We start from the raw sequence: 27,416 nt of genomic DNA, 5'->3' as shown, positions 1-27,416 counted from the left end.
ACACCTGCAGCTCCCCTCATTCTCCAAAAAAGGTCTTCACCATCTAATATACCATGTACTGTACTTGTGAGTTTGTTGTCTCTTCCTTCTACAATGAGAGCTTCATAAAGCCAAGTGGATGTCTCCTTAGTGCTAGAATACTACCTGGCACAAAGTAAGCATTCTTTAATTCTCTGCATAAATGAATTAATACCAGCAAACATTTCTTAAAGTTTTTCAAAGGCTGTATCTGTTGAAGCTCAAAGGTACAGTAATTCTCTTAGTGCCACGGAATGCTTCTGTTGTTTAAAAATCTTCACTAGGTGCAGTTACAGTTGAGGATTTAATTGGATCTTTACGTGTCTGTATGTGTTAAGTCATTAGGTATTGCTGGAATTTGCCATGTTTTCTCCATTCTGGTCAGCTTCTCTCACTAACGCTTGTTACACAGAAATAAGAAGGGTAGCGGAAAAGTCTCTGGTTAAGTTCCTACTGGACCATTTCATGGCTGCAAAACAATTCCCAGACAGATAAGATAGGTTTTGTGTTATTCTCTGTTCTTCTTCACTGACCCTTACTCACCCTTGAGTCTTGGTGGAGGAAACTGCACTCTTGCCCTTGAGGGGAGAGGAAGCAGATAGGAATCCTCAGTCTCCCACTTGCATGGAAGGAGTAGTTTTTGCTGAATCTATAGGATTTGTGCACTAGCGTGTGTATGATCATTTCCCTCTTGCGTCCCCTAGAATATGTGTTCACGTCTGGAAAATGACTCAGCGTCTCTATCTCTGCTTGAATTGAGTCCCTGACAAACACAGCTGTTGGTATCTGTGCAGGTGAAATCCATTCTAAAAGATTAAGTGATGACATACTTCTTGGGCTGTCTTTCAATTTTGATTTTCTTTTCCCCCTGGTCAGGGAATCAGAAAACCTAGGATCTCGCCCTTGCTTCCGCCATGAATACTTTGGTCAATGCCTTGACCTCTCTGAGCCTTAGTTCCTAGAATCTGTAAAGTGAACAGGGTGCCTAATCTACCTGCACTTGAGGTAGTGTTAAAAACCACATGCTATATGTAAGAGCATTTTGGAAACTATAAGCCAGAAATGTCAGTTGTTGAAGCGTTCCTTCCCAAATCATGGTATTGTTCATCTGGGCAGCCGTGGAGAGCAAGCATTTGCCTGGTACCCAGGTTAAGATTGTCCCCAAACACTGAACCACATTCACTGGGTGTAGCCTACCACACCTTGCTCTTTGCCTTGGAATTGAGGATTTTCATTTCACTAGAATCCTCGGACAATGCCATCGATTGTGCCTGCCTTACCACACCTCTGGGTAGGTATTTCAGACCACAAAGGCTTTGAGTGTTTTTTGCTCCATTTCCCAGCTAACTGTTTAATCACCAAGGTAAATAATACAGTAGGCCTCCCCACCCGACCCCCTCTTTCCACGAGGCATATGTTCCACCAGCCCAAGTGGATGCCTGGAACTACAGATCTTATCAAACCCTATGTATATTGCTTTCTCCTATATGTACATACCTGTGAGAAAGTTTAATTCATAAATCAGGCACAGTAAGAGATTCACAATAATTACTAAAAATAGAACAATTATAACAATATATTATAATAAAAGTTATGTGGTCTCTCTCAAAATATCTCACTGTTCTTGTGATGGTTTGAGATTATAAAATACCTGCATAGTGAGGTGAATGATGTAGGAATTGTGTGGTAGCATTCGGCTGCTACTGTCCATCTGACCATATATCAGAAGGAGGGTCACCCGTGTCAGGACCACAGTTGACTGCAGGTAACTAAAACCCCCAGATGAAGGGGTTACTGTACTCACATCCCAAAAGCATTTCTTTTAAATGTGCATTTTTTCTAATTCCTACTCACTGGTAGTAGAAGCACATGGAAAGAAAATTGCTTCAAATTCTCCACCGACTGAGAAATCCATGGTGTTTATTTGGAACACATCTGTAAGAATGAAGTAATTTAGATTCCACAGTGCAGCATGATGGTAAAGGACCTGGAGAAACCAAAAGTGAGGCCACTCTTTCTCTGCTTTCACAGACAGCACACCTTCATGGGGGGCATGCCAAGACAAACCAATTCAGTTCACCCTTAGCTGGGAAAGAGCTACTCTACAAGACCCTTCTTTAAAGATTTTTCCATTTAATCACATTCTTTCCTTTTTCTGAAACAAAATCCCCACTGACCTGTTTAATAGTCACATTTGTAAAGTATTTTATAATTTATGATGCACTTTAACAACCCACTGTTCTCTTTATTCTTATGGTTTCTTCGGTTATTAGCATCCAACTATGTCACGAATAAGAAATTCAATATAAGAAAAACACAACCTTTAATAAATTTGTGTTATTTTCACTCTAGTAAAGCTTTCAACACAACTTTTCGTTAGTGGAGACCTCCTTGGGATTCTTCTGAACGTTTTACCCGAGGAATTATCTCACTATTCTTATTTCCAAAAATAATAGGATATTTACAGGGCTCATATGGATTGCTTGTTCTGCCCTGCTAGACCTCAGTTATATTTTATCCTTATTCAAAACCTAATAACAGGACTACTGGGCCTCCGTTATATCAACTTTTATCACTTGAACTACTTATTTCCTATAACTGATGGTTTAAAAAACGACATTTCCAGACAACCACTATAGTAAACTGAACCATTATACTGATTAAAAAATGTATGTGGGCAACAGGGTAAGATCGAAAATTCAGGCACCAAACTGTTATAAAATAGAGCTTTCTGGGTCATTGCTAGACTATGTAATAAGCCCTGTTCCTAGATCTTCCTTCACATTTACTTTTGTTTTCAGAAAACCTTATCATGCAATATGCATTGAGCATTTACTGACTACATGGTTTATTTTCTCTACAATCCTGTAGAGATAGGTGGGGTCGATGTCCTCTTCTTACAGCTGCAGAAACTGAGGCTCAGAGACTCTATTAATTCAACCAAGGTGATGTAAAGGGTGGAGCTAGCACTGGAATTCTGTGTGGCTTCGAAGCACAGATGATTCGAAATGGCTCTGCCACCCTTGGCATGCTATTCTGACAGTTCTGGTATATCTCAAGACTTGAAGCTCCTCATCGCTTGGATATTAATTCATTAAATCAAAGCATTTCAAATACATGTGAAGATCTCCTTTAGTTTTTTTCTGAGTTCTTGGTGATGATCTTCTTCTACCAGCACTGACCCTTTGCCTCTCTGCTGAATTCTTTTACAGTCCTCTGCATAGTTTAATTATTCTTTTGTTCAAGTTTCTTCCATATCAAAAACTTACCTCTGCTTTTGTTCCCTAGTCCTTTTTATTCTTTTAAATTCTAAGAAAAAGACTCTCCACCTACCTATACTTCCATTCCCTGTGCAAAAATAGGCCTGTGTGATTTAAATGACTTAGGGAGAAATTTATAAATGCGTAGAGCTTTTGCATGATTCTGCTGTGGTTAAAGTTCTTACAAAGCTCTGATTTTAAATCCCAAAGCATAAGTGGAATCAGTAAGTTACACTCACTTTTTAAAAAGTATTATAAGATAGGCAAATGGTTAAGGAGAGCTTTGCTAATCACTAGTCCCTTAGAGATAGCCATTTATAGAATTTTTGAGGAATTCTGAGTTATTAACTTTACTAAATAGGCAAATGGATAAGGAGAGCTTTGCTAATCACTTGCCCCTTAGAGATAGCCATTTATGGAATTTTTGAGGAATTCTAAATTATTAACTTTACTAACTGAATTGAAAATTAGGAGTTTAGAATCTTCAGTATGTTCTCCTGATTTAACATAGCAAAGACAGTCTTATCAGAATGAACTTTTTTTTTTTTTCCTGATCTCACCTATATTAGGGAAAATGTGGAAATGCTAGAGGCTGTGAATATGGTGGCTAGGGTTGGTTAGCCACATTAGAAAGAACTCTTCTAACGCAACAGGATTTATCCAGCATGAAAGAAATTAAAGAAGTGCTTTTAAAATTAGGTTCCAATCACTATAAAAGTGACATCACTTCTTTCATCAAGAAAATATGGAATTATAGTGCCTGTTCCATATATGCGAACAGTGGTTAGTTGGTTGGTTGATTTTCCAGGTAAGCTGAAATCTGTCTTGTGCAGGAGAATGAAAGGGGCTTTGACTCTTAATATTTTTCGCTAAAAGTTTTTCAAAACCCTGTTTATGGGTTCTCCACTGTTATCTGGGAGGCTAAAGCATAATTGAATGCAGTAACTTAACAGTCAGTCCCCTCATAATGCTTTCTAAGTAATACTTCTACAACATTTTTAAGATACTGAAGTGATCACACAGTTCCTTTAAGATCCATATTATTCTTAACATCTGCAAGTACTTTTAAAAATCTAGAGTTTCCAATTTGGAGATACTCATTTTAAAGGACAAGCTTCAATAATATTTACATTGCAGTTACTAAAGCATTATGTACATATGTTATCTACAGACTATTTTCATTGCATTATAGTATTCTCTAAGACTTTGGTTAAATTACAGCTTTTTAAAATGAAAACTTAGCTCACGAAATTAACCTGATTATAGAGTATGTTGTAAGGGCTTTTCTAAATGTGCATATTATCAGGGACAAATGTCCTTAGAAATGCTTTTTTGTGGAAATTAGAGAATCTAACTTGCTAATAAGAGTGTTACAAAACAAATTGTTGCTGCTAACCAGTAGCTTGGAAATCCAGAAATGATTCATGCCTTTCCAGCAGTTAAAATACATCTTAATAATTTGAAGGTCACTGGCTTCAGCAGGGTGCCAGCATATAAAGGGGTTTTAAACTGCATGTTTAAAACCCTTGGGATTAAACCAACCTTGTTGGCATATTTTATTTATACAGAGATTATCTCCAAAGGAGATTCATTGGTCTTTTGACTATAATGAAGCCTTTTCTTTATTGACTTCATTGTGTCATAAATGAAAAGAGATTTCTTTTATGGCAGGAAATAAAATGTTCCAATCTCTACAACACTCCTTGCATCCAAAGAGTCTGGTTTAAACAAAAATCTATTTGTCGTGCCCTAACTTGGAAACTAGAAGCTCAATAATGTTCTTTTAATTCATTGTTTGCTTTATCATCCTAAGTGGACACAGAGGTATTACCAAGTGCAGAGAGAGGCCTGAACTTGGCCTCTGGGAGCTGAGCAGGTAGACAAGAAAGAACGGAGTTCCTGAAATCCAGGTCTGTCCACTGGAGGGGTGGTAAACAGACCAGGTGTGGGACTTGGGGGAGCAGGGCTCAGGTCTGAGCAGGAGAGATTTGACTCGGGGACTGTGCTGAGGCCTTATAGGTTCCCCCTGCCATTAGTCAGAATTGGTTGGGATTTGGCATAGGTTGTGGGAACTGCTACTGGTTAAGTGCACTTCACAAAGATTGGTGGTAGAGTGGGCGACTTAAGGCCCTCAGGAATGGTAATGGTACCCCGCTGGTATGGATGTTTTCTTAAATGGACTTTAAGCAAATCAACCCCAGCACTAAGTATCTTGGCAGGAAGGTAAACCCTACAACACTTTTTTTTTTTTTTTTAACCTGGCATCATCAGGGTGACCAGGATACCAGTGTGAAGTTTCCATGTTGACTGAAGCTTATTGGCTTAAGGCCAGCGTGTATCACTTCATTCCCTTTAAGTCAGAAAGTTTCTTTAAGAAGCATTATTGTGGTTTTCTGCCCTTTCTAACCATGTATGTTCAATTTAAGGTCTAGAGAGAGGTTAAATAAGGTGGAAGACAAGAGGCTTTGGGGTCACCCTGGCTCCACCACTTGACAAGGATGGTGGACCTTAGTCAAGCTCTTTGGTCTCTTTTAGCCAGTCTCCCCATGTAAAAAATGGGTAATCACAACCCCAAATCATATGGCCACACATGTAAAGCAGTTGGCACCATACAATAAATCCTAGTTATCAAGCATTTTCTAAATGCCAAGAGCTTTTATAAGTACTTAGGTCATCTGTTTACTTTCCATAACTCTCTATGAAAAGTTATCACTTCCATTTTACAGATGAGAAGAGGACATCACAGAGAGGTGAAGTCATACCACCAGACCATACGGCTCTAGCTTTTCCACTTACACTACTGCCCCTAAGTGCCTGGTATATAGGACACTTTCTGCCATTGGTAACTGATATGAATGACAACTAGACAATTTTACTGAGTGAGAGGCTGAAGACTCTGCCATGGAGCTGCATAACGAGCTGAGCCCTCTGCAGCACCTCCCTATGGTTGATATTCAAGAACAGCTTCGGCTGCTGACTTTTTCTTTCTAATATCAAAAAAGACAAGAAAGTGAACTTTTTCCCTTTTTGTTTATCTGTTCCTCCTGAAGAGGAAGGGAAAGCAAAGTGAGCACATGCGAGTAGGTCAGAACCATAGACTGATATAGGGGTGATTTCCCTCCACCGGCTCCAAATTACAACAGACAGAGACAGTGTATTACTGAGCGTCAATAATCTTGAGCTCTTTTTTTACCTCCATGGAATCCATCATCTTTGGTACTTTCTTCTTAGTAAATGTTGCCCCTCTCAGAATGCGCCTCTGAGTACCTACAAACCAGAGACTAATTTCAGACTTCATCAGAAGTAGTACAGAAGGATGTTTTGTTGTGGATTGCCAAAAATAAAAGGCCTCTTTTATATGTGAAGTTTAATTCCAATTACCAAAGGCTGAAATCTTGGAACCAAGTGTCAATAATTATATCAAATAACAGTCTCACTCTTAAGGTGCTGATTCTCAACTGACTATACCAAACATCTTATAGTGCGGTGATTTCATGATAACAGCAGGACTCTCATTGTTACCTAATTTAAATCTTGGGTATCTGAAAATTCTATAACTAAAAATATTGGCACAAAATTAAAAAGGAACATTGTATCCAGGATACTCTGTTTAATTAACCCGAGACACTCTGTAATTCCTTATTCTTCCTGGAAATTGTGCCTGGAGAATGAAGACAAATCGTGTCCCACAGTGTGGAGGAGCACAAGCTTCGTGTTCAGTACACCACGATTCAGATCTCAGCTCTGCTTGCTGAGTTATTGGTCACTTTGGACATGTTGCCTCCATTACCTTGTGTGTAATGTGAGGAGAACAATGTCCCCTTCACCTAGTTCTGGTGAAGCTAAATGTAGGGAAACCATTAAGCATAGTCTCTGGTGACCAGTAAAGGCTTAATAAATGGTATTCTCTTTGATTCTACTGACTATCTCTTGAGACCGTTTCATTATATCATAACCATCTCCCATCTAACCTGTAGTTAGTGAAAACCTTTTCCCATTTTTTCGAGCTCATATTTCTTTCCTTCATCAACACTACATCAGTAACGTTTATTCTCACCTGAGTCATCAAATCCATCCTTTTTATGACACTTGGAGTCTTCACCATGTAATTACACCCTGTTTTTGCTCACTCTTGCTGAAGTCCATTGCTTCTCCAACACAAATGTGCCATGGGCAGAGACCATCTCCTTAATGTCTGGTTGAGTCCTGGGTGCTCAATAAATGCCACATCCAGTGGTTTCCTATTCACTGTGCCCCAGACCACAGCCATTCTCTCTTGACCCTGGGTCTGTGGCCAGCTCCTGTCGTATTCCAGCCTTCAGTTCATCTTTCTGAGCTTATTTTCTCAACTGTGAGATGAGTAAGAAAATAGTACCTATCTCTCAGGGTTATGGGGAGGATTAAAGTACATGTTAATCCATCTAAAGGGCATAGAAAGTGCCTGGTCTGTGGTTAGTGCTACTAATGGTCTCTGTATTCATTAATGAAACATATATGTAGATGAAATAACATCTTTCAGATGGTTGTCCTCTAACACCACAGGGTCTTTCCAGATAAAAACTGAGAGGATCAGGTCTACAATGCTGTCCTAATTGCTTGGCCTTCTGCTAGTTACAGTAATTTTATAATTATCTGGCTCATGTTGAGAGAAATTTAATAGAAAAACTATAAAGAGGATAACTATTAGGACTTCTAATTAGTCATAGCCTTATATTCATCTTAATATTGAGAAAAAAAGATATGTTACCTTTCAGCTTTATTTATCTTAATTGAAAGACAATGTGTTTTCTGGGTAGCTGGTGGTGGTCAGTACCGTGTGTGTGTGTGTGTGTGTGTGTGTGTGTGTGTGTGTGCACGCGTGTGTCTGCATCTGCGTGTCTGCCCGTCTGGTAGTTTTATGACGTTACTGGTGGTGCCTGGAAACCCAGAGGGGTGTGGTTAGACTTCCTTGGATAAAGAAGCTAATTGGAGAGACTAGTGAGTCATATATTTCCATGATTATCATACTGAGCTTTGCTGGATTTTTTCTGCAAGGGGATAGCAGGCAGACTGATTTCTGGGCATGTATGGCATTAGCTTGGATATTATACTTGAGTGCTTGGCAGGAAAATATAAAAATATAAAAATATAAATATAAATTGTTACCCTGAAAACATTTTTTTAATGACTTGAGGTGGGCTTTGACTGTTAAAATGCCGTGTTTTTTGCCTTTCTTGATTTTTGACTTTGCAGAGTAAAATACCTTTAAAGCTGACATGTTTTCTTACTTTGAACTAGAGTCTGTGTACACCATAAATTTATTGGAATTCTAAAATCCTAAGTTATCATGGGATAAATGTTGCCCTCGGCCTATTGTGCTATTAATGATGTCCCCCTTGCAAACAGTGTTGTCTTTGGTTTCTAAGAAAGTTGGAAGGAAACGCTGCAGTCTGTATACTAGAATTTACAGGGGTAGGTTGTGTCCCATCTCACTCATTTTGCCTCTTGTCCAAAGATGAGTTTCTTTGGGTTAATCTTTCCAAGATTCCAATTTTGTACATATTAACCCTTATCTCAACTTCAAATCATTTCTTTGCCACTTGATCTTTATTGTAGAATTTGCTTACTTCTAAACATTTTAAGTGAAGTTGATCAGATAATTTTGGAAATTTTTCTTGAACTGTGCATTCTGCTCAATATTCTGGGGAAACGTTTTGGCTCCGCTTACTTTGTTAATGCTGGTTACATCATTATGGGAGCTATAGATTTCTTGGGCGTGCAAAATGATTGCATATTCATGAACATCTTCAATCCTGAAATATTTGTAAATAACTTGGCAATTTTTTTCATAAGGTGGCCTATTAAAATGATTAGGTCTTTAATTGTTCACACAGAAAGAATTTGTACTTATGGAGCACCACCTATTTGATAAGCAACATTTCTGTGCTAAGCAATTTGGATTATGAACATATAAGTCACCTTCCTTAAACAAAATATAAGAGATGCTATTTTCCGCTTAAGAATGATTCAAGTTTGAAAATGTCAATAGATGCAAAAAGCCACCCTAGAGCTTTGCTCTCTCGAAAGAAAGTAGAGAAGGAATGACATAGTCAATGTTAACTGTCACCAGATGAAGAGAAATCAGATTGTCAGGCCTGGATCTATAACATTCTTGCCAAAGTAGGACCTCATTTACACATACAGATCTTCATACCCTTTGCTAAGAAAAGCATCTGTGGCAGTTTAGATGTTTGTGCGTTTGCCAAAGATCTTTCACTCTGAATAAAGTAAATGTCATGTCTGTTGTTTATCTCAAATTCAGCAGAGTATTTTTAAAAGGAAATATTTGCGGGGGAGGGTCGAGGGAAAGAGGTTGGGGAGCTCCAGTTAGTGGGGTGTGGCAGTTTTATGGCCAGTACTCAAGTATCAGACTAGATCTGGATAAATCAGCTTAAAACATACTTTGGGCTCATGAACTGAAAATGTCCTTTTGAAGTGACAACACTACAATAAATTGGAATGTGGAGTATTCCCGAATCTATACCTAGTCTGTCAACACCCAAAAAAATCCAGTTAATTCAGTCAAACTGATTATTTGGCATCATGTAGACACAGCTGTCTTGAACTAAAATTTTGAACACTTAAACATAGATGGCATTGTACCCAAAGCCAGCTGGTACAATGGCATCTATCTGTAATTGTGTATAAAGAGTGCTTAGATTTCAGAGACTGGAAATAGAATTTAATAGCACCAAGTTTAAGCTGGACCCCACTGAAGAGCAATTTTTAAAAAACCTTAGGTTGTGATAAAATTTCTTGACAAATAGGTGCCGTTAGTAAGGCTCAGACTTTCAGTTAAGAGTATAATGTGGTAATTTAACTGTGTAAATTGCCTTGAAGATTTAAAAAAAAGCATAATTCCCTACATACTTAAAAAAGAAAAACCCTGTATTTAACCCAGCTTCTAGACATTCAAAATCATACTAAGACAGAAATGTAAAATAGAAAGAAAGAAAGAAAAAGAAAGAAAGAAAGAAAGAAAGAAAGAAAGAAAGAAAGAAAGAAAGAAAGAAAGAAAGAAATGTAAAATACATCCTGAAACTTTTCTTGAGGACATCTACTTCAGGTGATAAAATTATATCACTCTTCACAAAAACCAAATGTTTGTCTTTAATAAACCAGTGTGACTTGTTTTATCAAAGTCTATTCTGTGTGACTCTGAATATCATTTTATTCCCACAGATGACATGGAAGCCATTCCTGTCAAACAGTTTGTTAAACACATTGGTGAGCTCTATTCTAATAACCAGCATGGGTTCTCCGAGGATTTTGAGGTATGTTTCAAAACTGGAAATTTCTAGAAGCCTCTTATTTTAGAAGGATTTTTATAAACTTGAAATGAATTCATTCAAGCATAGCAAAACAATACTGAGAAAAGTGGAGATTGTTTGTTTTTTTTTCTTTACACTTAGAATTCAGACAGGCATTCTTTTCTCCCAAAAGACTAGGTAAGAAGGAGTTGTTGGTTGCCTATGTCCTGAGCATATGCTTCTACAAAAGAACAGACTTAGTGGTGGGAAAGAGGCAAGTCCTCAAGTTGTCTTCATCGTCATCCTATAACTGGGACAATGGTCCTCATGCCAAGGGGTAGGGCTCGTATTTCTGGGCTTCCCGAGGTGTAGAGGAGACAGCAGATTTGCAGTCTGAGGAGCTGGCTCCACGAGAGGCAGTGTGCTTCCTCGTCCTTGGACCAGTCACTTCCTCTCTGATTGCCCAGTTTCCTCATTTTTAGAAATGATGCTAATGTCACTGACATCCCAAAGTTGGGAAAAGTGGATGATGAACGTCTTTGAGAGTGCCAGGTTAACTGTGAAGCCCCTGGAAAGGTTGGTGGTGGTTTTCATGATTATTAATCCTTGGAGAGAAGGATTTGGGTTAACAGAGCCTTGTGATTTTAAGAACTGTTGTGTAGGGAACAAGGTAGAGCGCGGCGCGCACCGCCCTGCCAGCTCTGGGTTCTGTGCCAGTTCAGCAGTGACAGGGTGTCAATGAGGAGCTATTAAACAGACTGCCCTTTTCTTCACTGAGGCGCTTAACTAAGGCACATCTCTGGCAGCAAGAGTTGTGCCGAGGAGGCCAAGTTTTCATGGCAGCTCAGCTGTCTTCTAGCTTTGTGGGTGAGTCGGTTTCTTTCTGTCTCATTCTTCCTTTAAAATGGAAATGATGATGATGGTGATGCTAAACTGGCCACCTCTTTTCACAAAACTGGTTTCGGGGATTAAACGATGTCATGGGAAGACAGCACACTGAGAAACACAGGACCCAAAGCCCCTGTCTCTGTGCAAATTCATAGTCCCCAAAGGCCATCATAAAGGCAATTACATTGACAACTGGTTTTAAATAAGGTCTTTCTCTTAGTGTTTTGTTTGTTTTTCTGAGCAAAACCAAAACAAAGGTGGTAGAGAGAAGGGACCCTCTGGTTTATTCAGCAAAGTCCTGTGTATCATGGAACAAATAAAAACATATCCAGTATTTAATGCGGCTATTAGATGCTTCCCCCAAAAAGGTGCCTATTCAGCTACAAAGAACATGGTTTAAAGTCAAACGTTTTGTATTCATGAGGACAGCAAATGTGTGTGCTGTTGAAGTGATTTAGTTCAATTGACTGTTGGCTGGATGACTGAGCAAGAATATTGAGGCATTTAACAATGTTGATGGTATTCAGGACAAACATTTATCCTCTGGAGAGCAGAATTTGATCAGGATGACCAAATGCAACTCCAGTTTCTCAATTATTTATGATTTGAGTCCCCGGTGCTATTCATCACAGCTGGTTTTGACACCATTTAATTATTCAAAATAATCAGCTACACCTCTATAAACTCGATCTGACTTAAAATGGGCTTTGCTACATCAAAATCAAGCCTGTTAACAAATTCTGGGCATTTGCACCCTATTTCTATCCTTAAAAAAAAAAAAAAAAAAAAAAACTGTGGCTAGAAGCTTTTGTCTCCTATATTGAACTTTATAACTTAAGTCTTATTTAGCTGGTAGTGAAGGGAGGGGCTCAAGAGGCCAGGGGCAAGGGATGCCTTGTCTGTGGTTGTCATTTCACAGTTCCCTCCTGGTTTGAAGGCTTAAAATCTAAGTTATTCAGAATAGGAACACTATCCTTTCTTCTGAAAAGAACAATAAGGCAGCAACATAAAGGGAAGAATGAGACAGAACAAATCCTTAAAATACTAATTGAAGGAGATTTCAAAGTATTTTAGAACAGTAGTAGGATTCCTCTTTGGCAGCTCTGCTAAAAAGGACAACTGGTAACAGGGTATTTAAGAAATTATTAAGTCTGTTTTATAAACATGGTAGTTTAGTTATAGGTATAAGAGAAGGTCAGGAGATTTTTTGTGTGTGCGATTTAAAGAAAAAACTGGGGCATCTGACCACCTCCGTCCAATGGAGCATGAGACTCTTGATCTTGGGGCTATAGGTTTGAGCCCCAGGATGAGTGTAGAGATGACTTAAAAATAACAAAAATATTTTTTGAAAAAGTAAAAGAAAAACAAAACAGAATCCTCATTATGGTAGAATAGTAAAGTCAGCCCCAGATTTCCAGATCTTTTAAAGTGAAATAACAGAGGCCAGCATTTATTTAGCACTGCACCTGGATTATTTCATTTGTTCCCCAGAACTACCCCCATGGGGGGGTTGCTATTCTATAGTCTCTGTTTTACAGATGAGGAAACTTCCTCCATGGGAAAACTGAGGCTCGGGGTGGCTCAGTTTTGAAAAGGCAGAAGTTAGGTTTTAAGACTAGGCCATCAGACTCAAGCCCACATGTTTAACCTCAAAGCCCTCCAGACTCTCATTAAAATAGTGTCCTGTAGTGATCCAGAGTCAGAATAAAAACAAACAAACAAACAAACAAACCCAAGATTACCAATGATTGTCTTAACACTGATCATGCAGCAGACAAGCCAACAATTACCTTGGGCACAAAAAGAAAAAAAAAGGCGGGGGGCTGGGGAGAGGAAAAAACCAAAATAAAGAGCCCCCGACCCCACTAAAAGTACTGGAGCACATTACGTGATGTTTGCATTCCAGAGGGTTGAGAATCTGACTTATAATAATCTTATACAACATCTGAATAGAGGCTTAAAGTTAGTTAAAGAACTAATCTTGAAATTATAAATACTATTTAACAATTGATGTTTGGGTATTAAGAGATAAAAACAGTTCATCTGACAGTTATGGAATACCTGTTATTCTGTGGACATAATACAAAGTACAGAGTTGAATTTGAGACCTTGCCCTCAAGGAGTTCAATCTGGTGGGTGTGGAGACCGGAGTGGACAAAGCAAAAAAAAAATGCTAATACTGATAGAAAGTTCTGGAGGAGGGCCAAGAAGAAAAGCTTCTATAAATTTTTACTATTTCACCAGAATTTCTATTTGTGCCATCTTATTTTAAAATCTTGGATGGAAGAGAAAAAAAATTGGTAAATAGCTGTCATATTTTCAGAACTTTGTTGCTTGGAGGAGAATGAAAAAAATGATTCGCTGGTAATTTTGAGTCTTTGTCTAGAGGTGGTGCAGCAAGTGTTTTGTCCTTGTCAGATAAATTTTGGAGACTGTTAAGAGCTGGCAATATCATACCTCTAGCATATTTTGCAGTCCCTGGAAATAACATCAATACTTGTCTCAGGATGGCATTCTATGACTGTATTCCCTTGGCTACCTGAGCTGATTTCAACGTCACTCTTCCTTGGCCTCCACAGTTCTCACCCAGGAAGCTTCCAAGGGCACAGTGCTAGCATTAGCTTTCAAAAGGAGAGAGTCTGAGGCTATGTGGGTCAACAGAATTAATAGGCAGGGGTCAGAAGCATCACTAGCTAGCTGGAAGGCTGAGTGAAGAGATGAGGCCAGAGGTCCAATACCCCTTGAAGAGATCCTTTGGGGGAATCGCCTCGCTTACAATTAACTCCAGCTGAGCTAAATTTGGGCCAGTTGTTCATCTTAAATCAGGAGAACAAAGCTTTGTCCACCTGAGCCCATGTGCTCGAGGGATCAGTGGCCACAATCATTTTATGTGAGATGCAGTGTTTCAGCGTTGCCAGTGATACACAATAGGACGTCGCCAGACAAGGGTCATGCTGCATGAGACTGCAGCCTTCAAGATGGAAGAAAAGGACTCTGAGTCCTTGTGACAAAATGCCACTTAGGGTCTGAAATGTCTTAAAAATTTTTAATCCTTAGCATGAAGAAAACCATAGTTGGGGTTTTTATGAAGAGTGAAGAGAGAGAGAGAGCCAAATCTCACAAATAACTTTATAGACCTGGTGCAGGAATTTCTGTGGTCTTTTCAAAGGGTGCAGAGGTAAAACTGAGAATGGGAAGGGAGCTGGTGGAAGATAGGATGGGACCTTGAAAGCCTGCCTAAGGAATCTGGGTTCTATCCAGAGCTTTCTGAGGAAGAGAATAATGAAGTCAAAGCAGCATATGAGGAAATTGGGTGTGAGAGTGGTTTGTAGCCTGAGCAGAATCAGGAAGATGGCATGTCACCAGTACCCAGCGAGGGCCAGTGCTGCTGCGTCAGACACAAGGCAAGCACCAAGCCATAGCGATGACCTAAACTGATCATCTTTGGTAGCATGTTCCCCTTAACACAACTGTAGGCTGCCTGAACTCCTACATCAAGAATGCTCCATATACTCAATCTATCACTTGGTCGCCTGGTCCTGGTGTGTTCTTGTCAGCTTCCTTTGTGACACTGAGTAATCTGAAAGATTTCCAGATGTATTTTTATTCAATCATGATTTCACATCGAGCCACAGAATAGTAGGACAGTATGTCTCCACATGCCTTTTGCTTCTCACATCATTGACTCCAGGCAGCAGGTGATTTAGCCTGTCTCCCAAGAAATCTGAATATATCGACTTGTGGTTATTTTGTTAAGTTTTTCTTGATTTTTAAATCTCTTGTTTTCACTTGGCTCTCATCTGTGATTCTGTGTCTATCGAGACTCCGAATATTCATTCTGAGAGTTCCAGCTCTGTTTTATGGACAGGACGATACAAACAAGCTTACATCTTAAACTATTGATCAGAGTGCCAAATAGGTAACTTTGCTATATACACTCCATCAGCCAGTGTCCCTTCAAAGGGTTTTAACACCTATTAAAATCACATTAACTTTGAAATGTCGGTTTTGATGGAGAAAAGCCACTCCAGGATCAGATGATATTATCAGCATCTAAATGAGCCAAACAGTTCTGCAAGGAATTACAGATGGACATTATTATCCACAAGACAAAATCAGAAGGCCTTAGGCAAACCCCTCGGGTTCTAATAAAATCAGATTTAACATTATTTATGGCTATTCTTTGTTTTCTGTCATTCACATAATTGGAAAAGTGAAATAGAGGCAACGGATCAGACCCAGGGTTTTAGATAACAAAGAGTTTGATTGGCCATATTGAATGACTGCTCTAAACAGTGCAGACAGCTGCTCCCAAGCAGTCTTGGTCAATTGCATTATATTATAATAGAGGCCCGAGCTCAGTCCATAGCTAGGGTGGTCAGATCCATACAATGGAAAAAAAAAAATCAATAAACCGAGTGACTATCAAACTAAAGTAGGTAAAGCTATAATCTCTTAACACAAGATGTTATAGCAACCCAGCCCATGCCAAAAGTATGACCTTCGAAACCCAGAAACAAAAGGATGTCAACTTATTTCAGGAATTTATGTATAGATTGAATTAATGTCTTCCAGAATACAAATCCATTTTCAAAGGTTTTCTGCCCCTGAAACTATTCAAATGAGTATTATGCCTTGGGCGTTCAAGGCTATTCTAAAAGGTCAGTACCCCCAAATACTTTGAGCATACCTTGCATGCTTATATTTTTGGAGATGTTAAAGATAATCAGACTCTTCACTTTGTGTCTACCCTCTATCTCATTTTAGAAAAAAGAACCAAGAGCAGCCTTAAGTGCCCCCCACTTTTTAAAGATTTTATTTATTTATTCATGAGAGACAGAGAGAGAGAGATGCAGAGACATAGGCAGAGAGGAGAAGCAGGCTCCCCACAGGGAGCCCAATGCAGAACTCGATCCCAGGACTCCGGGATCACGACCTGAGTGAAAGGCAGACGATCAACCACTGAGCTACCCAGGTGCCCTGTTTATAAACCATTTTAGAAGAGAAAATAGAGTTTATCACATTTAGTAAATGTAAGAATTGTCATGAGACACACTTTTCCCCAAGAGGTATGTTGAATTAATATCTGTGGACTTTTTTTTAATGGACCACTGGGAAGGTCTACAATTATGAAAAATTAAATATACAGCTTCGAAGAATCGGGAGTTCATGAGTATGGCCTCTTTGAATAGGTAGTGACTCTTTGTTTTTAGACTTCAAATTGTTTGATCATGGTGAGTTAGTTCCTCTCTAGAGAGAAGAGAGGGACCCCTCACTGGGAAGTAGTTTGTGACTATAAAAGACAGCCAGTTCTTTGTTTTCATTATGCCTAATGTAAATACTATGAAAAACACCCATAACTGCTATGTATCTCCTTTGTGAAGAAAACGTCTGCATGCACCTAAACTCTGTTACATCTGTTACATGTAAAATGTTTCTCCTGATAATTTTCTGTCACTGGCTCCTGCTCTTGTAGCAGCTGTGCACTGCTAATGACGTCCCTTATTAGTTAACGCCAGTACTTTCTTGGGTTTGAACCAGACACTGTAGAAAAATCGACTTTACAGCAACCTTATATTACACTAATGGATGATGTTTACATTCGTGGCAAAGGGAGCAGAAGAGTTGCCTCTTCCACTGCTGTTTTTCTAAAGATAGATAATTTAAATAGAGTTCGCAAATAATTCATCAAATCTATATATATTTGAGCCACTTAGGACAGGTCACTGGGCTAATATATTAGCATCACTTCAGAACAGAATATAATCACGTTGCACTCTGATCACTATAAAACAAGCTATGTGGTCTATAAGCATATTGCAAATGATGATGGAGCTTATACTTCTGGAAAATTCTTCTTGCTTATCCTTTAAGACTCAGGTGACTGATCTGCCTGAAGCCTTCCTCTGTGTTCCCACTATAGTTTCTTGAGGCCTCTTTCCTATTAATCACATTTGACTGTCCTTATCTTTTGATTGGTTTTCCTCCCCCATCAGACTGTGACATATTCAACGAGAGATAATGTTTCATAATCCCCACGCCTAGGTCACAATCTGGAATGCAGTAGATTGATGAATTAGTGAAAAAATAAATCCTTTTATCTTCTTCACATCCTTAATACGTTTGTTATGAATTTGTCAGTTATGTCTGAAGTTAAGTTTGGGGAGGTAATGGTGGCTGTGGCTAGGGAGTAGTGAGTAAATACTTCATGCCTTTGGATATGTAGTTCTTTTCTTCCTTCACCCTTGCTAAACATTGAAAAGTGTCTAAAATCTTTGAAATCTTGATTTTTTTTTTCACCAGGAAGTCCAACGCTGTACGGCTGATATGAACATCACTGCAGAACATTCCAATCATCCAGATAACAAGCACAAAAACAGATACATCAACATTTTAGCATGTAAGTAATAAATTTTAAGCTATCTTCAACTGTGAGGAAATTAAATCTTCATGCTGGGGATAAGCTGAAAGCCAAGCAATCAGAATCAAGATGCCAGAAGAGAATGACACTTGCCAGTTAACCTCTCATTAGCCCATCTTCAAGAGTGGATGGGTGGGGAGGCATTTACTACTCCCTAAGTCTGTCATTAAGCTGTCAGATCTCAGCTTAAGAAAAGGTGATTGAAAGAAATGTTCTGAGCTTCACGGTTCTCACATGAAGTGATTTCATACCAGATGCTGGGAACCAAAGTTTGAATGTCCTGTGGCTCTCTTGACATTATTTTTAAGCAGGGAGAGCCAAGTTTTTAAACATAAGTAGGAATGCTGAAAATTGAATCAATAAGCTGAATTTCTTTCTTTCTTTTTTCTTAATAAGCTGAACTTCTAAGACTAGGTAATAACCTTAAGTGGTCTCTACCTCAAGTGATAGAGCCACCAGTCCTTGTGGCCCATGTGCTTAGTCCTTTCTACCATATTTCCAAGGTCAGGAGTATTCTGGCACAAGGGATGCAAATAAGCACTATTCTTACAGAGCCTTGTGGGAAAACCCAAGGAGCATAGGCATACTTCTGTGGCTACAATGCTACTTCTCATAGACATTGAGGTTTGGGTCACTGGCAGATAATATATGCTTTGATATTAAAGGCAGGGGCACACATGTTTATGGGTAACAAGCACTCGGGTAAGGAACACATTCCATAAGATTTTATAGTGCATTCAACTGAACCATTTAAATTCGAACACTACTGTAGATAAAGTTTTTTATAATGCTTTAGCAAGATAAAAAATCACATACCATATGAAATTCACCCATTTAAAGTTAATTTATATTTAAATGGGAATTTAAATATAAACTGAATTTCAGTGGTTCTTAGTATATATTCGCAGTTGTACGACCATCACCACTATCTAATTTTAGAACCCTTTTAGCACCCCAACAAGAAACCCCATACCCATTAACAGTCGTTCACAATTCCTCTTTTTCCCTAACCCCTAGAAACCACTTACCCACTTTCTGTTTCTGTATATTTGCCCATTCCGGATGCTTCACTTAATTGGAATCATAGACTATATGGCCTTTTGTGTCTGGGTTTCTTCCACTTAGCAGGATGTTTTCAAGATTCATCCATGTTGTAGCTTAGATTGGTACTTCACTCCTTTTTATGACTGAAAAATACTCCACGGTATGGATGTGCCACATTGTGTTTATTCATTCATCATTTGATGGACATTTGGGTTGTTTCTACTTTTTGGCTATTATGAATAATGCTGCTTTGAACATTTGTGCAGACATATATTTTCAATTCTCTTGGATATATAGTTAGGAATAGAATAGCTAGGTCATATGGTAATTCTATGTTTAACATTTTGAAGAACTGCCATAGTGTTTTGCAAAGTGGCTATACCATTTTACATTCCCACCAGGAATATATGAGAGTTCCAGTGTCCATATTCTCATCAACACTTGTTACTTATATAGAGAGAGATATAAAATAGCTATGCTAATGGTGTGAAGTGGTATCTCATTGTCATTTTAATTTGCATTTCCCTAATGATTAGTGATATTGAGCATCTCTATTTTTTATTTAAATTCAATTAATTAACATATAGTTTATTCTTAGTTTCAGAGGTAGAATTCAGTGATTCATCAGTCTTAAATAATACCCAGTGTGTTGAGCATCTTTTCATGTATTTATTGGACATTTGTAGATCTTCTTTGGGGAAATAGCTATTGAGATCCTTTGTCCATTTTTAAGTGAGATTATTTGTCTTGTTGCTGAGTGGTAGGAATTCTTTATACATCCTGCATACGAATCCCTTATATAGATAAACAGCAGAATATTTTCTCCCATTCTGTGCACTGTCTTTTCACTTTCTTATTGGTGTCCTTTGAAGCAAAAATTATTTTAATTTTGGTGAAATACTATTTTTCTTGTGTTGTCTGTGCTTTTGGTGTCTTATATAAAAAAACCACTGCCTAATCCAAGATCATAAGATTTACAACTTTGTTTCTACCAAAGAGTTTTATGATTTTAGCTCTTACATTTAGGTCTTTTATCAAAATAACTCTTATGTATGTGAGGTAGGGTGTAAGTTTATTCTTTTGCATGTTGATAGCCAGTTGTCCTAGCACTATTTGTAGAAAGACTCTTTTTTCCTCCACTGAATTGCCTTAGTGCCCTTACTGGAAATCAATTTACCATAAATGTAAGGGTTTATTTCTAGATTCTCTGTTCTCTTGCATTGATCTATATATCTATCCTTAGGCCGGTACCATTTTGTCTTTATGACAGACTATAGCTTTGTAGTATTTTTTGAATTTGGAAACTGTGAATGCTCCAACTTTGTTCTTTTTCAAGATTGTTTTGGTTATTCTGGGTCCTTTGTGTTTCCATACCAATTTTAGGATCAACTTTTCTATTACTGCAAAAGATGTAGCTGGGATTTTGATAGGCAATGCACTGAATCTGTGGATTAATCTTAATAGTACTGCCTTCCATCCATGAAGATGGGATGTCTTCCATTCATTGAGGTCATCTTTTATTTCTTTCAAGGATATTTTATAGTTTGCATTGTCTAACACTTCTTTTGTTGAATTATATTTAAAAGATTTTATTTATTTATTTATTCATGAGAGGCACAGAAAGAGAGGAAGACACGTAGGCAGAGGGAGGAGCAGGCTCCCCATAGGGAGCCCAACGTGGGACTTATCCTGGGACTGGTTTCATGCTCTGAGGCAAAAGCAGATGCTCAACCGCTGAGCCACCCAGGTGTCCCTCTTTTGTTGAATTTAAGTATTTTATTAGTTTTGATGCTATGATAAGTGGAATTGTTTACTTAATTTTGGGATCTTTCCTAACATTGATCATGAATCCTACAACCTTAGCTGAACTCATTTTTTTTGTGAATTCCTTAGAATATCTATATAAGGTAATACCATCTACTAATATAGTTTTACTTCTAACTCTATAGATAAAGTTTTACAAGAAACACAAGTCATTTTTGAATAAGAGTATTGGTTCTACTTATGTAAGAGAATGAGGAGGTAACAAAGAGAACCAGCGAAGAGTCAAATTTTGCTCTTCTCTCTAGTCTTTGAATGGATGGACTCTGACAGTATTTGTTGGCCTACCCAGTTGAGGCTCACCTTGCCAAGATTGTAAGATTGTGTGTGTGTGTGTGTGTGTGTGTGTGTATATATATATATAAAATCTCATTTCTAACCATGTAAGTCAAGCAAGGATATATACACAGGTGTTCCTTGAGTATATCCACATGTATCATTATCTCCACTATGGCAACCCTTACTTCTGGTGACTTTAGTGCTTGGCTGAAAGTATGTGGCAAAAAAGAGGGAGAAAACCCAAAGCAGCATCTGCATGATATGCCCAAAGGTCATGATGTTACCTGGAAAGTGTACCATCATGGTTTGATAGTGTTCTACCACCAATTCATTTATGGTTTCATCTTCACAAATTCAATTTAGATGCAATTTTATTTTTCTAAGTTCAGAAATTTGGATTCTGGTGTTCGTGACGCCTGGTCAGAATCTGAGTATATCACCAGTCACTTGATTTGCCCCTATGTTAAGGGCTTAGTATAGCAAAAAATGGGATGGGACTGTCATGAAACAAGTAAACTTACTGTGCACAAAACAAAATGTATGAAAAGCTTTTTCTCATAGAGCCATTACAACTTTCAAGTATATGTGGATGCTACTGTACCACCTCTTGTATTGATCTATTTTAGAGAGGCTCTTACCTTTTAGATTAAATATGAATTTTGCAACTTGAAGAATATGTATTCTTATTTGTCAGTCTGAAAAATAATATAGCTGAGCTAAAGCATAGCAGTTTATATTCAGATAAATTGGGGGGGGATTGTCATTTAGAACCTATTTTTAGCAAGCAGCCCTTCTGCATAATAAGTGTAGTCTGAGTTTGTCAGAATAACAAAAGCAATTGACAGTCATGAGAATGGAGAGGGCTTTCAAAAAGTGCTTGATAAATAGTTTGAGGTCATTAATGTCTAGGCTAAACCACTCACTGGTCTCCTTGAACTAGCCTTTTATGATTATAACCAGAAATGTAAATTTACCTTAGCTCATTCTGTTCCTAGCTAGAAAAAATAAAATTAGGACCTTCACTTCTTTTTATTTCATTTGCTGCCCTAAAAACTTAAGCTTACTTTGCTGGGCAACAAGAGGCATGTATCCCATTCTCCCTTTTGTGTTCATAAGCTGAGGGAGGTTAAGTGGATCCTAAAATCTGATCATTGATCAGATTCCTACAATGAGATTACTTTCTCTCAATTACTTAGATTCCCTGCCACTCCAAGAGAACCTGACTGAATTTAGCAAAGGAAACTCCTGAAAATAGATGTTCAACAAATAGATGATGTTCTGGACCTCATATAACAATCACCTTTTTATATTTGTATTAATGGAAAAGGGACAGGGCCATGGGTAATCAGAGGTCTTAGTTTTAAAATCCAGGACAGGGACATTTTGGAGGGTTACAACTTGAAATCATTTTACCTGAACCAATAAGGATTTTAGTTTGCATTTTTTGGGCACTCACAGGTCAGAGCATGATGTAGAAATAGAAATGTTCCTGTGTTTTTAAGTTGGGCTTCAATGCTGTATCCTTGAATTTTTAGTTGCGTTCTGCCTAAAGTTTTCTTGGGGCAGTCTGGGAGATGCCACATTACCTATTTGCCTTGGTTTCTGCTTTAGAATGCTGGTAGCTTTTGAATTACACATTTTGTTTTTGTTTTTGTTTTTTTTATCCTCTATAGATGATCACAGTAGGGTGAAGTTAAGACCTTTACCAGGAAAAGACTCTAAGCACAGCGACTACATTAATGCAAACTATGTTGATGTAAGTCAGAAATGTTTTTATAAACCTGTTTCTGATAATTAAAGAGTGCTACAGAGACCGTTGAACGTGTTTTAATACTGCACGGAGCTTTTACTAAAAACACAGCCTATTCAATAGAGAAGGCACTTGAATTATTAACAGGTCTGTGATACTGCTTTGATCTTACTTTGTGCTGTGTCATCTTTGAAGGGTTACAACAAAGCAAAAGCCTATATCGCCACCCAGGGACCTTTAAAGTCTACATTCGAAGATTTCTGGAGGATGATTTGGGAACAAAACACTGGAATCATTATCATGATTACGAACCTGGTGGAAAAAGGAAGAGTAAGAGCATCTTGGCTTAATATCTTAATCATGTACCTTCATTCAAAAACTATTTATGAAGCACCTGGTGTAGGGTAGGAACTTGACGAGGTATAGAGCGTTAAGGAGATGAAAAGCATCCTCTCTTGCCCATATCTTGCTTGTGGTCTGATGGGAAATAGCTGAGCAAGAGGGAATTAAATGTGGCAAGAGGAGTGAATAGAGTATAACAGGGAAATGCCATAGAAGGGATAGATGCATCCTCTAGGACTAAGATTTTGTAAAGGAGCTAATATGTGAGGTGAGATGTGAACAATGAGAGAAGAGGAGTTACAGAAGGACCTTCTAAGAAATAGAAAGCACAACAAACAGGGAAGTTTGAAGAAACACAGTGTAGTGGGGGAACTACTGATAGTGGTGGGGGTGACGGAAACACTGTTGAAACACCTTGACCATCATTATGAGAACCTTTTCTTTTAAGATGATTAATATTTTAGAAGTCACTAGATTAGGAGTTTTTTTTTTTTTAAGATTTTATTTATTTATTCATGAGAGACAGAGAGAGAGAGAGAGGCAGAGACACAGGCAGAGGGAGAAGCAGGCTCCATGCAGGGAGCCTGATGTGGGACTTGATCCCGGGTCTACAGGATCACGCCCTGGACTGAAGGCAGCGCTTAAACCACTGAGCCACCGGGGCTGCCCAGGAGTTTATGTTACATGATGCGAATTTAGGCTGGAATAGATGCTAAGTCTCAAGTTCATTACTCAGAATTACTACATCTTCACCTTGACTGTGGAGTCCCCGTCTCACCTTTGGTGACCCAAGTTTTGTAAAATGAAGATTTTCACTGTTAGGAGACTCTCTTGCAACTCTGGAGGCAACACAAACCTCCTAACATAGTCAACCGTATTTCTTACCAGCCTAATATAGGTTTCTTTCTAAGTACATTCTTTTGAAAGATGGTTATGATACTAGGTCCATTGCTTAAATGATCTTGCCCAAACTTGTCCCAAGGTTAACCTCTTCAGAGGTATGTCAACCGCTCAGCCATTGAGCCCCTATGTTCCTTTTTCAGTTCAGCTACATAATGACATTACCTGTTTTAAAGACGCTGGGAATCACATGACCAACAGTACAATTGTGGCATAAATTGCAGTTGGAACTGACAACGTTTTCCTCTTTGCAGAGAAAATGTGATCAGTATTGGCCAACAGAGAATAGTGAGGAGTATGGAAACATTATTGTCACACTGAAGAGCACAAAAGTACATGCCTGCTACACCGTTCGCCGTTTTTCAGTCAGAAATGCAAAAGTGAAAAAGGTACTGAAGGAATATGGGTGGGCTGCCGGGGCATTTCTCTCTAAACTTGTATGAAAATTACTGTACAACCAAGGCCAATTCTCAGAACCAACTTGGCTTTAAAAAAGTATTTTTAAAAAACATTTTTTCACAACCCATTTGATTGACATCAATGTATGCTGTGAAAGATGCTGGCAAAGCACATAATAGAATTTAACTGGCCTGATTAAATGCTTTAATCTCCTCATGAAGGCTTCATTTAACAAAAAAAAGAAGAAAGAAAAGAAAAAGAAAGAAAGAAAAGTACTCCTAGGTTTTGGTGACCAGCAATGAGAACAGCATCTGTTTGTTGATTTAGCTTTCCAATAGCAAACTTCTGACAGTTTTAAAGCATTATTTTCCCAATGTGTGTTCCAAGGAATGCTGACCATGCAAGATGCTTGCAAAAATGAGATTCTGCTATTTAATAAGTATGGAAAATGAATACTACATAACATGTATTCCCCTTTAGAAATACACACAATGCACACAAGTGGTCAATGCAAGTTAAGAAACCTCTTTAACTTGTTTTTGTCTAGTGTTTCCTAAGATGACTCAACATAACCCTTTACTATACGACTGTTAACATCTGATTTCCACACCTGATGAAAATGCTTTCGAGATATCTCGATTTCTTTTGTTCAAAATCTGCTGTTCCATCAAGATTCATGGATCATTACAGCATTACTAGGAACTCTAAGTAGATGTTCATTAAGAAAATGTAAAGTAATTGCTCTATAGAGACTTAAGAATGGTGGTTGGTTTTAGCAATGGGAGTAATTTTTTTTTTAGTCTTGTACATCTTTGAGAATGTGATCAAACTAAAGCCCTCCCACTTCCCAGAAGAATGCACATTCACATTTATTCAAAGTTTTACAGACAATTTCATTGGCTCTGAAACCCATCAGTGATCCAAGACTAACAGTCTTTTCTATGTGTAGTTCTTTCCTAGAATGGCAGAAGTATAGAAAAGAAGTCAGGTAGCACTGTATTTATGTGTTCTAATAGAGATGTTAGCTGGCTTAAACTAACCAATAAGCAGCTTATATTTACAAAGCCCATTGCTCATGGAAACCCTTTAAGTATTTAACATCTCCCACTACAAACCCACTAAAGTCAGAGGACGAAAGTCAAATAGGAACTTTAGGTAGTCAGTGCAACAGGAGAAAGTAACTGAAAAAGAGGAAGAAATAGGGAAATGAAAGTTAACAGAAGATTTCAGAAATCAAAGCCATCAAGCTTCTGAAGCACAAGGCCAAACACCTCACTTGCTCCAGTGTTGACTGATTAATGACCTTGAGTCATCAAAAAAATATTAATTTTCAGACTTTATAAGTTTATTGGTTATAAGAAAAACATACAATAGCAAGTTACCTGTTTGGGGAAATTTTTCATCCAAAGTAGTTAAAATGTAAAAAAGCTCAGCCACTTCAAGAAAACTACTTTGAAAAATTCATTTATGAAAGTGACAGGTAAATTTATTATTGACTCTGGAGATTGAGAATCACTTCCTGGAGAATGTACGACAGCCACCAGCACTCACTCAGGCTCCTGAATGGCCCACCGTCAGATGACGTCAGATGAAAGCAGAGGACTGCACAGCCTCTGAGGCTGGGGCAGAAAGTCAGAATTGAGTCTGTCTAGGCAGATTACAAAGTTCTTGAGATGCTTCCACATCCAAAAAAAACTGGTATGAACTGTTCATTCCTGATGTAGTCTTAAACCATTTTCTCTCCTAGATGCCTGATACTCCCCATCTAGGTAGTGTCTCCACTTAGGGCAGGGGACAGCCGCCAAGGGGAAAGTACCTGGCTCAGGAACAGTAGTTAGAGCACAGGAAATGGAAGGCTGTGTTTCCTATATCCTGACATTACTTTTATCCAGAATGCCCACCATCTGCTTAAAGACCTCTTTTTTTCACCTTTTTCCTAGGGTCAGAAGGGAAATCCCAAGGGTCGTCAGAATGAACGGGTAGTGATCCAGTATCACTACACTCAGTGGCCTGACATGGGAGTCCCTGAGTATGCCCTCCCGGTCCTGACCTTTGTGAGGAGGTCCTCGGCAGCCCGGACGCCCGAAATGGGCCCTGTGCTGGTGCACTGCAGGTGGGGCCAGCACCCTTCTTTTTCTCTCTTGTACCTGGGATTCAACATGTGGAGTGGGCACACATGGAGGATGGGCCTGCTGGGGCCCTGCTATGTCTGATTTAGAAACTGAGTCTTCCACTGAAAACTGGGACTGGTACAATCTATGAGGGTTCTGCTATTTGAGGTTAAAACAAAATCTTCTCTTAGAGGATGAATCTCCAATTTTTGTGACATCTAGTATTAATAAAATCCCCATTGTTTACAGGGGATTTAAGTTGCTTCTCTTACCTAGAAATCTGAATTTAAAACACAAGTTCAGAGCTTTCTACACTAAAGAGTTTGAGATTTTGTTTATGGCTTTTCTGTAGGGGTCCTCTAAATAAAATTTATTGTAGGAGTGAAAACATTTTTAAGTTTTTAGTTGATATATTCTCTGAAAAAGACCTTTTTCAAAGCACTGGGAAAGCCTTCAATAATGACTTTTTTCCTTTTTTAACTACCTTACACAACTTTAGTAGGTAGTTTAGAAATACTTTTATGATGTTTCATTTATAATTGCATTTTTGGCTTTTTTTTAACTTTGGTGTTCAAATAGATACTGCCTCTTCCATGAGGTTATGTTGCAGAGCTGTGTGGCATTTTCTAAGCATTTCTTCTGGGCTGCAGTTCATAACATGCGATCACAAAGCAAGTCCGTGGCAGATGTTGGGACCCGACTCCTGTTTAAAACCCCATGAAAACTACATTATTTTGCTAGCCCATTAAGGAATCGCTAAAAAATGAACATGAAAGTCTGTCAGAGAGCTGAGCTATATCGATGGAGTAGTTGTGTGAGATGGGGGAACCTACTGGGGGATTCTGACAAAAGCGCCTTGTTAGTACTGCAGAACTCCCATCTTCCTGACTGTTG

At 38.5% G+C, this 27,416-nt stretch overlaps 1 protein-coding gene and 1 long non-coding RNA gene across 11 annotated transcripts in view; one reads left to right on the top strand and one right to left on the bottom strand.

Annotated features, from left to right (window-relative positions):
• PTPRG (protein tyrosine phosphatase receptor type G) overlaps window positions 1-27,416 on the top strand; it is a 704,516-nt gene that overhangs the window by 647,358 nt on the left and 29,742 nt on the right. For all 4 annotated transcript variants that reach the window (XM_077858250.1, XM_077858249.1, XM_077858251.1 and 1 more), the window contains 6 exons: window positions 10,500-10,591; window positions 17,759-17,855; window positions 22,694-22,776; window positions 22,966-23,100; window positions 24,267-24,401; window positions 26,352-26,524. In XM_077858250.1, the coding sequence (XP_077714376.1) occupies window positions 10,500-10,591; window positions 17,759-17,855; window positions 22,694-22,776; window positions 22,966-23,100; window positions 24,267-24,401; window positions 26,352-26,524 (715 nt within the window). The remainder of the gene's footprint in view (window positions 1-10,499; window positions 10,592-17,758; window positions 17,856-22,693; window positions 22,777-22,965; window positions 23,101-24,266; window positions 24,402-26,351; window positions 26,525-27,416) is intronic.
• Window positions 1-27,416, bottom strand: part of LOC144289815 (uncharacterized) — a 35,255-nt gene that overhangs the window by 2,863 nt on the left and 4,976 nt on the right. For 3 of the 7 annotated variants that reach the window (XR_013357789.1, XR_013357788.1, XR_013357790.1), the window contains exon 3: window positions 25,676-27,225. This is a non-coding gene — a long non-coding RNA (uncharacterized LOC144289815). Of the gene's footprint in view, window positions 1-6,471; window positions 6,546-25,519; window positions 25,593-25,659; window positions 27,226-27,416 lie in introns of those variants that run through there. The other 4 variants (XR_013357786.1, XR_013357793.1, XR_013357792.1 and 1 more) reach the window with 3 other exon arrangements.

This window comes from Canis aureus, chromosome 19 (assembly GCF_053574225.1).
Source record: "Canis aureus isolate CA01 chromosome 19, VMU_Caureus_v.1.0, whole genome shotgun sequence".
Taxonomy (NCBI): Eukaryota; Metazoa; Chordata; class Mammalia; order Carnivora; family Canidae; genus Canis; species Canis aureus.
This window is presented reverse-complemented; position numbering and strand designations above follow the sequence as displayed.